Genomic DNA, 14,369 nt, shown 5'->3' on the forward strand with positions numbered 1-14,369 from the left:
TAAATTCACATGGGCTTTAGCTTCCAGAGGGCAGGAAAAAAACGCAGAAGAGAAAGAACAGTTAAAAAAAATCCTGTTAGTACAGAGGTTTGGTATACAGAGAACTGTATGTGTTTAAGACTGACTACTTGCCCTATGACAAGCCTTTCTTGACTGGAAATCTTCACTGCTTCACTGTTAGTAGTTAAAGAATATTATAAATACTTTTACTAGTGGTCCAGACATGCTGAAGGCTTGTTCCTATATTTATTAAAATGGTTTGAAAATTTAATGCCAAGGTGTTTTCACATGAAATTCAGAAAAACAAGTCTAAGACGACCATAATCCTCCCTAAAGATGAATTTGAAGGCCTAATGCCCAGTTTCTGAGAGGACCACTTCACATAGTCTGTCACTTCACAGACTGTATAAAGAATTTCTTCATTTTCTTTAACTGACATAACTGTGGTATTTGGTCTTACAGCTACAATAAGGCCGATGATTTCTGAAACATTAGCCAGAAAGCAGAAAGGATGGAGGTTGGAGAAGACAAAGAGGCCCCAAGATAAGCCATCAGTGAAACACCAGCTGATCAGTCATTTTCTGCAGCAGAGTTTCTTTGACAAGGTTCACACATAACAAAACTGAGGAATAAACTAACATCCTTTGTTAATCACTGCAGTTTCCTGGATCACTGATCAAAGATGCTTAATTTAAACGCAAGACAATCTGCAATGTTATTGCAACATCTTAGTAGAGCAGTAGTAACTACGGTATGCTTGCAAATGAAGAGAAATGCACAAGAGAAAGTGCACGATGGCAAGCAATATGAAGAACAAATGCAGTGTTTTCATTTTTTCTTGAATATTACATGTTGTTACATTAGTTGCCTTCATTGATTTTAACATACTTCTTTTAAGCTTCATTAATTTCTATTACTGTAAATATGAACATTTTAACAACATGGTGCCAACCTTTGTAGCCTTATTCCGAAGGGGCAATGAGTCCAAACAGAAATAATCTGCTAGACGGACTTGTAGCCAATCCCCTTATCCCAAGGGTACTTTCTCCAACAGAAAAAAAAAGGTGGTAAGTCTTTTACAAAAGAAAAACTTTTAAAAGCTTCTTCTAAACTTTGCATTTTTCATTTAGAACGCAAAACCCAGTTTGCTCACTCCAAATGGTCAGCTGCACCAGTAAGCTAAATACATCAAGTATTTACTAGAAACCTTCATACAGCAGATGGTATCTGAATTGGGGCTATTATAAAAGATTACATTTTCCTTCTGTTTTTTTCTGCATCAGTAAAAAAACCAAATAAATTCTAGAATTACTTTAATACTTTTGCTTCCTTCTCACCCTTTTTCCACCTCAGGAAAAGAGATATGAAGCTCACAGGAGCCATATGTCATCTGTTGACTTAAGCGGCAAAACGCAGCCAAAAGAACATTAGATCAGTCCCTTTGTTTCTTCTGACTCATCTGAATTTATATCCAGTCAGGGGTTTATGAGCATAAGCTTGTTTCAGAACCTGAGGTAAATCATTTTTCTTGAACTGTAATTATTTTTATTAGTAAAAATTAATCTACAAACATCTTCTTAATACTCATGCCACAAACCAAAAGGTATGCATTAGTCAGTCTCGGAAAAATTGCTGTTTCCATGTACTCAATAGAGGTAATACTCTGCGCATGTCTTCACACACCTTTCTAAATCATGTAAGGATTGGTTTTTACAAACAAAGGAGAAAAGCGAAGTTCTGCGTAATGAGAAATGCACTGTTTTTCAGTAGGTGCCCCTCAATATATGCCTAATATTTAAACAGGAAAAGAAAAAAGAGAAAGGCATATGCTGATAAAACTCAGTTTGCTATTCAGCATGTAAAATTTCTGGTTCATTTATTTATCTAGAAGCATGTATCCATATAGATACACGTATAAGCACCCACATACCGTTGTTCCTCAGCAGTAAATAAAAAAGTGTATCCTCCCTCTAACCAGATATAAAAGAGAAAAGTGTGTTAACCTTTCAGCTAATAAATTCAAATCACTTTCTAAAGTCATCATGGAGTCTAATCTTTCTAAATATGTAGGTTTAGCTTACATTTCCTTTCTTTTGGGAAATCTGCAAGCTGAGTACGATCATCAGTAAGGTTCTTTGACACTGTGGAAACTCCCCTTCACCCCAAGAAATCATGCAGATGGAATAACAAAGAATTTAGAGGCCCGAACCCATACACAGCTAGGGAAGAATGCGAGTCAGGAGTGCGTGTCCATACACATCCGTGCACCCTTCTCATGTGCACACACACACGATGACACAGAATGGTGGGGAGTGTTTTTAAAATGTTTAAAGAAACTGGCAGACAGGTTGACTCGCTATTTATTTATAGGAGGTGTGTGCGCGCCCAAATGGGTGAACAGGGCCAAGAAGCTTTTCAAGCCAGTGCAAAATTACTGGCAGAAGGCAGGACCCAACAGTTCTGCATTCCTGCGCAGCAGCTGCTTGTCAAAAGAGGGATGCATGAACCTACGTCTAAATTTACTTTTGATATCAGCACATAAAAATCCTTTTTTAGAATTGCTGGTAAAAGGGGAGTTTCCCACACTTGTCATTTTACACTTTATCTTTCAAACCCACAGTTCGTTTGCTTAGCAAAATGCAAGTGGGACATATAAAAACCATTTCAGTTCTGCTGCTTTTTAGGTAACTTTTCTAATTATTTATTGGCCTGGAAAATCTTCTTGGGAAGGCACAGGGAAGAAGAGAAGGGAGTAGTTAAATACTATAAACTAGTAATAATAAGCACTGAAAGACTTTTCTCATTTCTCAAAGGCTTTGTCATGAAAGCAGAAGTAAAAAAGTCAGTATCCACTTAAGAAAACTTTAAGAAATTTTCTGGTGCCTTCATACAAGATGCAATTTATTTTAATCTTAGTCTTTGATAATACTTCCAGTTCATTGGAAGAAGAGTATCAAACAACAAAAAAAAAGTTAACTACATAAACCACACATATTATACTGCTTTCACTCAAAGATTTCATAGCGCATAAAGCAGTTAGCTACAAATTATACCCATAAACAGCTAACAGATTGGGAAACAGAGGCAAAGACAGGTCAAGTGAGCTGTGTAATGCAGCAGCAAAGTTCCAGAGCAGAGTCCGGCCAAAAGCCAGACACCAACAAATTTACAGGTACCAAAATGATTAAGGAGGAAGAGGAGGATTACAGATCATATACTTAGCACATCCAGCAGAACAGGACAATGTCACCGAAAATGGAAGTCTACCCTTCCCTTATGTCCCATCCTCGTCCACTTGGCTCCCACACATATATCCATCTTGCCCATATATCCACCCTACATAAGCATTTGTGTAATTGCGTGCTGAACCAGATCAGGGAATGAACTCACATACAGATCAACCTCTTCTTTGTGAGTCTAATTTTAACTCATGTTAGTTTTCCAATCCCCAGCTTGCAGGAGGGGGAGCACAGTGGAGCAGCGAGGAGTAGAGACAGCATGGCCTTCTTCTGCATCAACAGCAAGTTATACATCCAAACCCACCCAGGGAACCATCTCATCTACAATCTACCTTCTGTCTCACTTATACTTTAGACACCTAAATCTTTTTCTAAACAGATAATACAAATCAATTACTAGAGTGAAAAGGAATTTGTTTGAAACCTCTGCAATGTTAAGACTCATGGACACCTTTTGTTCTATCAGAACACATTAACTCTGCTCTCTGTATGTAAAATTATTAAAATTTATTTAAATTATAATAAAAACACTTTAGGAACTTGGTTCATTTTACAAAGTTAGTTTATACAACTATTGCAATGAGCAAGTTTCCGATTTCAGAATGCTGAAAGCAACCATTTAACACAATCCAAGAAGGGGGGGGAATCTTTATTTCTCTAGGGAGTTTGATTTCCAACATTCGTTTTTCAACCAGGAGTTTTAATAACATTAAGCAGAATACTAAAGAAATGCTCAAGGACATAAGTGGAATCTTAAATGAATTCCTCAGTATGGTTTCCGTGCACTTAAAACATCCCATAGATAATACCTCCCTCCAGGAAAAAACGTCCCATTACAAATAGAAATTGCTTTTATCAAGTTCTAAAGGAAATGGTCTCTGCCTGCTTTTGTCCTTAAGCAACTAACATCAACTACAGAAGGGTTATTAGCACAAGTGCCAAAATCCTTTCTGTTGCTAACATGAATACGCAATGTGAACAGTGTATGGAAGATCTCCATTTTCAGACATCTCTGCAAAGTAAGGCCTTTGCTAAACATTCCTGTAGAATCTAAATAATTCACATTTGGGGGAGGAGAGGACAAAGATATTACAGTACCATGAAATACTGTACTCCACATGCTGCATCTTCTAATTTGCTATTGACTCAAGATATGGAGCACAATTTTAGATCTCCTACAAGTGGACAGCCCATGGTGTATACAGAGCACTTCAAAAACCAAAAGCTTAGTACCAAAAGGTTTTCTCTAACATTTATCTATACTAACCTCTTGTTTATAATGAAATGCACAGCATCTAGCAGGGCCAGCAAAGCCTCCCTCCCTCTCACATGTGGCTTTCAGGAGTGCTGCAATGTTGAAAAGGCAAAATTACCATTGCCCAACAACATGCAATCCAACAACAAAATGCCATTCTAATGTATGGATTTTTATAGACTTCTGTCAACTCCAGGGTGTATAAACTGGCTCGATGCTATTCAAAGAAATCAAAACTCTAACGCTCCTGTCCCATTTCTGTACCGGTTTGAATGCTGCAGTAAAGAAAGTTACTGCTGAATATTTTTTCATTGACAGAAATTCACAGCTTAGCCAAAAAATTTACCTAAAAAGCCACTTAGCACCTTTAAGCTACTTTCAGGATAAGAAAACCAGAAACAAAATAACCCCAATATTACAATTAATTAAAATATACACTACAGTAAATTATTTTCGTATTTCTAGAAGTACAAGCGTGAGTGTATTTGGTGTTATAATTTGCCTCAGTTTGGGCACTTTCCTAAATTTGGACATGTGTTGGAAGAGTTTAAGCTGACATAAGTCTTGGATCAGAAGAGATTAAACATAAACATAGGTTATACTGATTTAGAACCACAACTGAATTTCATTTTTTAAAAACACTTGCACTTTCCATCTAAGAATTAAAAAGGTGCATTTTAACAATAAAATAATCTGATCTAATGGCAGATGATGCCAGAACGACCCATTCAGCTTTCTGCCACCATCTCCAGCCTCGCACTGCTTCCACACCAGCTCCCGCACGCATGTAAGCTCCCAGGGAGATCCCTCAGGGAGCTAATCCTGCAGAAAATTAGCTGTGCAGGAGAAGAGTGAATACCTTCTGCGGGTTTAACTCCCTGAATGAGCTCACCGTGAGTCAGGTGAGTGTCGCATGCCAGGCCACTAAAATAGGTGGCAATGCCTAGTGGTAGTGAAGAGGGGAACGAGGCTGTCTCCTTGCGGTAGAAACTATCCATTACTCAGCCCAAGGACAGGACATGTATTGCAAGTCTGCAAGTTCACATTGTTCACCAGTTTTATTACCCTGTCATGCTTTTGCTGGCTACTGCTGATCTTAAAAATAACGTAACAATTTTAAGGTATCTAAAAATATGGATCCATTGAGAACCAGGGTTTTCTAAAAAGCACATTTGGTATCCAAGCTCCTTTAAAAACTCTTTAAGACAGTACCAAATTAAGATTTAAACAATGTTCTTCAAATACCTCCAAGCAAGTTCTCTCCCAAATACCTAACCTCCCATGTTTCTGTTTTTTCATTGCAACATTTGTTAAATAAATTCTAAAGGTCATTTCCATGGCTCAGGAGAATTTGGCTAATATTATGATAAATATTCTTGGAGAATCTAATTTTTTTTTTAAAAAAAGCAATGAAATAAGCATAACATGACTTTTATGGATGTCATCATCTTTGGTCTACATCCAAATGCACGGTAAAAGTAGTAAGAACAGAGTTATATTAAACCAGGAAAGTACAAGGTGTCTTGATGCAAAAATATTGGTTTACATAAAATAGAAAAGTATTTTTCCAGCAGATGTAAATTAAAACAGCTAAGAGAAGAACACCAGACAAACTGCTCCCCATCTTAAGAAGACACTGAAGAGTTGGTATTTATGTATTACACAAGAAACCGATCCCAGTGAAATTGTCCCTGAGGTTCCTTTCTTAGAAACAAAAAATCACAGGTATGAGCACATGAATAAAAATTAGAGATCTATACAATTTTTGGTTAGCTGAGAATTTAAATTGGTTACTAAATGATTACATTAACTCCTAATTTCAAGAGCAACAGGTACATCCAGAATAACATCAGTTCTTTCTTACTGTGTTCAAGATACAAAATAACTATTTGAAACACCTGAATTCTTCAGAAACCCACAATAATTTTAAAAAAGGCAAGAGATTCTGAATACACCTTTAAATCACCAGTATACTAAAGCAATTTTTTAAATGGCTTCTTTTGTCTCACTGAGGTATCCCAGAATCCATTAGCTTAAATTTATTCGCATACCAAGAACACATTAAGACCTCACAAATTTCTGTTCTTCTCCCTTCTCAATTATGCCAACATCAATCAAGCACTATCATTCCAGTGCCATGAAAAAATAGTTGTCTTTTTCATAACAGCAACCATCACCTCCCAAAGTTCCAAGAGAAAAGACAGAGACATTAGGCACCAGCTTTGCTGCAACACATCAACAACAGATAAGACCTGTAAAGTAGCAGCACTAGTCATGCAAAACACCTGGTGCTGCAGGCTGGAAATAGCAACACGGGCAAGAAAATTCGCTAGGGTATTTATTATTATCATCCTAGATACCATCTTGCATTTCCTATCAAGACATCAAGTTCATGTATGGCATTTGAGTGTATATATATTTAATAGTTCCATGAACACATACACTTCCCTTAAACATAGCTGAATACAGACTTTTCAGGTGTTCCTTCTCAAACTGTATCTAATTACATCTCAGCACTCTGCCAAAGCAACAGCTGTCTCCTCAGGAAAGTAATAATTGTAGCACGAAAATCAGGGTTGTACTTGCTTCCTGCTTTTGCTCATGGCTACTATTCCAAAGGTGAAAAAAAAAAAACCCAAACAAATATACTAGCATCTGGAATTTAACAGAAAAACTGACAATAAATACCAAGGAATGAGGTAAAAAAATGACCCATACCAAAACCTGAAACCCTACTTCTGGCCACTGTTACTAGGTATTATGACAAAAATGAAATAAAATTTATTTCAGAAGATGTCTGCGACTTCTATTCCAGGCCTGCCTTACGTTTATTCATATTTTTTTAGAAAACATTTGCTCTACATCCAAAAATTAATCCAAGCCCCTATTTACTATTAAAGACTTAAGAACAGTCTACGTCTCACAAAACTTAATTAGCAATTATAAGTTTCTGGACATGCATCTCTATTTTGACCTACTGGGGCAACTACAAAACATAACCAAATAAAGCAGTGGCTTTATGCACAGACTACACTACGTTTCCTATCATACCTACTACTGATGTTACAATAGCATAACTATTAGAATAGATTTGGCACATTAACCATAACGTTGTTTGTCTCATGCCAAAAGTTCTAGTTACAATGCAAGTGGCAGTAAGCACTATACCCATATTAGTATTCCTCTTTTTGCAACCCTTGGTAGCACTTCACTTAAGTATGAGGAGTGGTGGGAAACTTTAAGGGGAACAGGGTAAGTAAGACAAGGCAACTGGCTGCCCTTGTAATCTGCAGTCAACTTAAAGAGCCACTTCAGGTCATGAGAAATTTCAGGATGACAACTCTTTCATAGTTCTCTTCCCACGGTCAGAAAAAATACCACATGGAAAAGAAATACTCCATGAAAAAACTACTCTTTCACTAGCTTTTATGGTAACTTGCACGTAAGCCAAACAATGTACAAGGGTATCAATCACTTTCCTATTTAAATGCTTTTTCAAAGTTGTGCACAAACTTATAAGAATGTTCAACCAACATACATCAGCTGGCTCATGTACTGTTTTCGGATATTGATATCTGCAATCCTTTTACCGGATCTAGCATCATTGTCTGAGCTCAGATGACTCAGATAAAAACAATGTGAAAACATAGTTTGTTTTCATGTTTAAAGTCTCCATTGGTCTCCTGCAACAATAACAGGAAGAGCTGTACGGATCGATACGCAAGATTACTAATAGGGACTTTTCTTCTCCTACCCAACAACACGCACGTGAAACTTAACCAGGTAATACATGCAACACTTACCAGATCTCTGTGAAGCACCCAGTTTGCATGGAGGTAATGGATTCCATCGAGGATCTGGTAGAGTAGGGATTTAACCATAGATCTTGGCAACTGCATGGGCTTTTTATTTGCTTTTGAGGCACGGTGAAACTTGATAATATGCTAGAAATAAAACAAGTAGAAACAAGAAGCATGTTAGATAAGTGGAAAGGTTTTTTGTTGTGTTGGGTTTTTTAAACTATTAACACTAAATAATGGAATGACATACAAAGTTTGTTGAACTTTACAATTAAAAGTAATAGCGATGTGCTCACAATTTTCTTAAATTGCTTTTATTCTCTGAGTTCCTTTAAAAAACAGCTGTCAAGCTTTTGTCTAAAGACTGGCTACTTACCTCCAGTAAAGTGTCTTAGACATTCTCCTCCCTCCCTCCTCCCCATTTGGGATCCTCTTACCCTCAGCTGCTAGAGCAGAAGCTTCCAAACCAGCAGTATCTACCTGAAAGAGGACCACACTCTGTGCTTTCACACTTTCCCTCCTCCAAAAACACCCAGGACAGAGTACTTGCAACTACTTTACTGTTCCTCCCCCCAATCAGAATCCCAGGTAGAAAGAGATTAAATAAATACTCAAATAAATATTTGGGGGGGGAGACTCCAAAAACCCCACACCACATTAGGGTGAGATCATGTGCAAACATCTAAAAATGGTTATATTCTCACTTCCAAGTTTTGGCTGCATACTTCATTGATGATGACAAGCTAGTGGTTCTTGGATTACAGAAGTCAGTCAGCCCACTAGAGGACAAATACCGCTTGAAAACATGGAAGGGACCCCAGCATTAGTCAGTTGAAGGAATGAAAAAAAATCATGAAAAGATTGCTGAGAGATCATTAAATATTCATAAACTAATTAACATTTATTGTAAGATCAATGTGGAGATGATGAGTTAGGTTTGGTTTTGCTACCCCGTACAAGAAAAAGTGGGGTGAGGCCCTTCTACCTTTTCAATCCTCGGACAAGGTGGGGCTATGCAAGGCACAAACCCAATCTTGACATATTGCCATTCAGCAAACAACTAAATCCATTCATTCAGATTTAAAAAAAAAATTATCCTTTTTGAAAGCGATTCAAAGAAGCATCTCAAATAACGAAATAGCTTTCAATTATGTGCTTTTGGAAAGACAGAAATAATAAAGGCAGTTTGCATTTTTACTGAAAGCGATTCAAAATGCTAATCTGCAGAGTGACAAGACTACTAATTACCCAATTCTTTAAATAGGATTTGTCTAGTTCAAGATCATCTCCCTCTCCAGGTTAAAGAGGTAGCCAATGGCTGTGCTTTCATTAGACCTCTGCCCCTTCCACCACCACCCCCTGACAAGTTTGTCACTCCTGTTCCCAATGAAAATGGTAACAGGTTAATGTTTCCTCATGGTAAATGCTACCTCTAGCTGTCACCAGTACTTTAGCCACTGTCAAATTGTGCTTAGCAAAGGTGTAGGCAATATTGTTTAAAGAGAAATTAAAAAAAAGCAAAAAACCCAAATTATCAGAACAAGAGCCTGCTTACTCCCTATCAACAAGCAATGTTCCCAGTGATCCTTCCACTACTACACATACAACAGTGATGGCTGAATATTAAAAAGCAGTATAAAAAAATCTACAGGATTATCAGTTTTTAATATACAAATGAGAATTAGTAAACAAAGCTCTTAGTACCTGATCCTTTAATTGTGCAATCACTCTGAAAACTATAATGGAAAGCCTTAAGGAATCATTTCCTTAGAAAAGTTTTTTCTTGTCGTGTCATAAGAAGATTCTGTGTCAAAACTTCAACTGGGAGTCCCTACCTTCCAGTACTGCACAATGCTCACTGGATAATGACCTTCATCTATAATTACAATATGATTTATAAAGCAGTAACGATACCAAAAACCCCCAAATTAATATCTTTATTAATAACATTATCCAGCCATAATTTCATTTTAATTAGTTCATTAGAACACTGTAGATGCAAGCTCCCCTTCTGATATATCTAAGGTGCTTCAAAACAAAAGAAGAATGCTTGTCATATGAGGTAAATGAAACTTCAAGCAATATTCAAATCTATTCAGCAAAAATAGCCAAGTCGCTTTCCCTTTCCGTATTTTCAGATTCCCAGATCTTAAAAAAATGCTACCACTGATTGGATTCCATAAACATTGTGAGCAAATTAGGTATTCACTTTTAAAAATAAAAATAATGTAAAATATTTCTATTGCTTTTACATATTTTAAATTTAAACAAGGCATCAGCTTTGTGGCAGTAGCTTTAAATCTGTATTCTAAATTAAATTAATACTTCATTGGCCAACTTTAAAGTATAAATTTATTAACGTTCTGGAAAAGTAATGAAGCTTCCAGAAGCTTGGTGTAATTTTCTGTTTGCAACCACTGGAACTATTGATTTTATTTACAAACTGCATATTCCCAATTTTTGACTTCAAAAAACGTAATAAAATTGAGGGGAAAAATGGATGACCCGGCTTATTTCAGTAAGACCATTTTAGCTTTAGCAAAGCCAAGACCATATAAACAATAATAAACAAACAAGTGAAACAGAGCTAAGCATTCCAAAAGAAGATACAGTGGTGACTCATGAAACAGTATTCAATGTAGTAGTTCGTCTGCCTTCTGTTACCTAATGTGTTGAAAGTGGTTTGAAAACTGGCTGATGAGGAGCTATTTAGAAAACTACATTTTTTAAATCCTCCACCAAAAACAAAGTAAACATAATGCATGACAATATAGAGCAAACTCATTTAGTTTGTTCCACGAAAACCTCTAGTATTTACCCAGCAGTTAAATGAGCATTCAAAAAGATCCTAATTTTAGCCTGCTTCCAAGGAAGTCAAGCTGATGCAAACATTCTCTTTCTGTGTTTGTGTCATCCCATTCCCGATTCCAAGAATTGCTGTTCAGTATGACAGAGGTTAAAACAAACAAACAAGTCAAACCTGGAAAGTTTTCATGGAAGTAAGAAGCCAGTTAAAGGAGAGATTTTATGCATGTCGGACTAAATGAAGTTACAGTGTGAGCTCTCCCCTCAACAGACACGAGACGATCCATAGACCTCAAGACAAACCCCCGAGAAAACCTGACTTCTTGAGTTCTACTGCTTAAGGCAATGCTTGTTTCAAAATTACATGCATCTCCATCAAACTGAAACGCAATCATGTCAACACAGATGCCTCTCCCTGCTGAAGTAAATTGTCTGTTTGCTCCCATACTTCAGCAAAAACCCTTCTTTCTATCCAATCCCTAATCCAACCTTTGAGAATAAAACAGAATTATGTCAATGCTCCAGTAAAAAATAAAATTACATTTTAATATTAAAGAGGTGGAAGCTTGGATACACATTAAATCTGTGCCAAGGTCAAGAGGAAGATTCAAATTATATGGCTTCAAGTCTCATTTTAAACATAAAATGATTTCCACCTTCTCTCTTCAGCAATCACCACCCAAACAAAGGTGACAAATATTCTGAGGCGTTAAATGTAAAGCACTTAAAAGGCTATGGAAGAATAAATCAAAATCTAAAGGTGGTATAAAAACTAAACGTGCATTGTTTGCACAATTTTCAAAAAGAGGAAGCAAAGATAGACCCAACTAGCCTGAGTAACATTAGTTTGTTGTTCCAAAAATAAATCACAGCTTCATAAGCCTACACTTAGGACTCATTTCAGACACCAAAGTTTCAGACACTAACAAAATTTTGTCAAGGGTATATCACAAGTAAAAGAAAATAAAATCAAAAGTGGGTAAAAGTATTTCTACAGCAATCACTTAAGTTTCCAATTTTGGGAGCATTACCGCAATCAGCACATAACAGTCCTTCAAAACAGGAGGGGGGAGGAAAATATGCCTCAACAGCCTTCCTCTAAATGCTAGGACACTGCCATCATCAAATATCTTCTTTAGAATGCCATTAACCAAACTGTCTAATGAAAAAATCCATTTCCAACTGACAAGAGGTCAACATTTCAAGTAACAGTGAAAGGAGCTTTAATACACTAACTTTTGCTAAAGCTAACTTGCTTTAAATAACTAAGCTTTGAAGCACTGAGCCAACAGATTCAGTATCATTTTCCAGGTTCTGCTGGGGTCTTTCTTGTTCTTCGAGATCTTTCAGACCTAAATATGTCAAAATAACTCTCCGTGATAATAAAAAACATCAGAATTCAACTACCCTTTCAGTATATATCTGAAACACCTAGTATTCACGCCACTCTGTTCCCGTTAATTCTTCACACACTTTATGCTTTTGCACCCTTGCCTCTGTCTTTGCAGTCTACTCCTATCTATTGTCTCCTCCAATTCTCACACTTCGTGGTCCAGAAAGTGAACCCACAAAAAGCAAGTTTTGTGATGTGAGAAGCTATTCTCAGAACAGAGCCCCATTGACAAGGAATGGCGCTGCTCTCTGCAAGAAATCCAACCATCACTTTAGTGTCAAAAAGACCCCATTCGTTGTATTTGGAAGGGATAAATCACGCCATAAAGACTTTCTGTAACAATGGCTTATGATAAAAATTGTAACTTTAAAGCAATCAAAATCTATGCCAGTCCACTCCCTTCTGCCCCACAAATCTTACATTCTTCTGCCAGCCAGCAGAATCTTATATTGGTAAACATGCACGTGACAGAGAAAACTGTACAAAGAATCACCTAGTGGAGCAGGACTGAATTAAACCAAAAACATACACATGACTATAGAAAATTAAGAGAAAAATAAAACTGTTACACTGAGAGAAGTATTTTCATGTATATAAATATATTTGTGATCAACTAGCATCTGAATTATCTTCATGATTAAGAGCAAAGCTGAAGCCTAGTAGAAGAAAGAATTATAACTGATTACACCATATTTGAGGAAGACTTTAAAACTCAGATCCATTAGAAAACATTCATGTGATTAAACAAACGTGCAGGTTTATTGCACAAATCAGTATGCAAAACCCTCACAATTTCACTTAACATATAAGAGCATTATTTATAAGAACACTATTCAAAATATTGTTAGCTGAAATTAAGTATATTTATTTGTATATTGAGAGAGTCAGCTAGTGTTACAAAATTCACATGTAGGAAGAATATTTTCTCCTTTCCATTATTTGATGATTATTTTTAGGTACACACAACTACGCTTATAATCTCTATCCTACATTTTTAAAAAGAAGAATATATACATAACAAGAATTTCATACAATACAAAGCTAGTCTGTCCATATGTTTTTATTATTACCAACAATAATTTCAAGATGAATTTTACTCCAAGTTTCTCAGTGGTATTTGCTGCTAAGCAGTTAGTTGTTAGAGATCACTAGAATCTAATAATAAGAGAGAAACATTCAACCAAACCTAAAAAATACCCAGATCATGGTTTAACTGGTCTTAGATAGTGAATGTATCATCACGTTCAATATTATCAAATCATAGTTAATAATTTATTTAATCACTTATTAAGAACCGACAATGTTTTTTTTTATGGCTATATAACACATTCAACACATTTCACTTTGATAAAAATGTCACTGTTTTTCAGAATGAGATAAAAAAAAAAAAATTCAGACGCTTCTGATTCAAGTTACAACATAGATTTCCAGAAAAGGGGATCTTAAAGCTTTGAAGTTACACACACACATATTAAATGAGTCTGAGAATTAACTCTGTACCATAGCTAGAAAACTAGAAAAGTAGATACCCTATCAATTTAGAACATTTAAAAAAAAAGTTACAAAAATGTTGCTTAGAATCAAAAATCCCACTTAAAAATATAGAGACTATGGAATTGAAGACATTGAATGTGTGCTTATCTGCAGTACTAAAACCAAAAATGTGTGCTTTAGAAAATATTTCCAATACTAAAAAACTGATGCTGCAAAAATATAGGAGAGTAGCTAGGAACAAAAGAAAGTCAGTCCTCTATTATAACCTCTCCAATGGCTAAAAGTAACTACACTGACAACAAATAGAATTCACCTCTAGAGCAGATCTCATTTGTATCAAACTCTTCTTAAAGTCCAATTAAGTAATCATCATGCATTTAATG

At 36.1% G+C, this 14,369-nt stretch overlaps 1 protein-coding gene across 2 annotated transcripts in view; it reads right to left on the reverse strand.

The window, feature by feature from the left end:
• Positions 1-14,369, reverse strand: part of CDK19 (cyclin dependent kinase 19) — a 128,911-nt gene that overhangs the window by 58,760 nt on the left and 55,782 nt on the right. For both annotated transcript variants that reach the window (XM_075145677.1, XM_075145679.1), the window contains exon 4: positions 8,298-8,438. In XM_075145677.1, coding sequence (XP_075001778.1) covers positions 8,298-8,438 — 141 coding nt within the window. The remainder of the gene's footprint in view (positions 1-8,297; positions 8,439-14,369) is intronic.

The sequence above is a fragment of the Calonectris borealis genome, chromosome 3 (assembly GCF_964195595.1).
Source record: "Calonectris borealis chromosome 3, bCalBor7.hap1.2, whole genome shotgun sequence".
Lineage (NCBI taxonomy): Eukaryota > Metazoa > Chordata > Aves > Procellariiformes > Procellariidae > Calonectris > Calonectris borealis.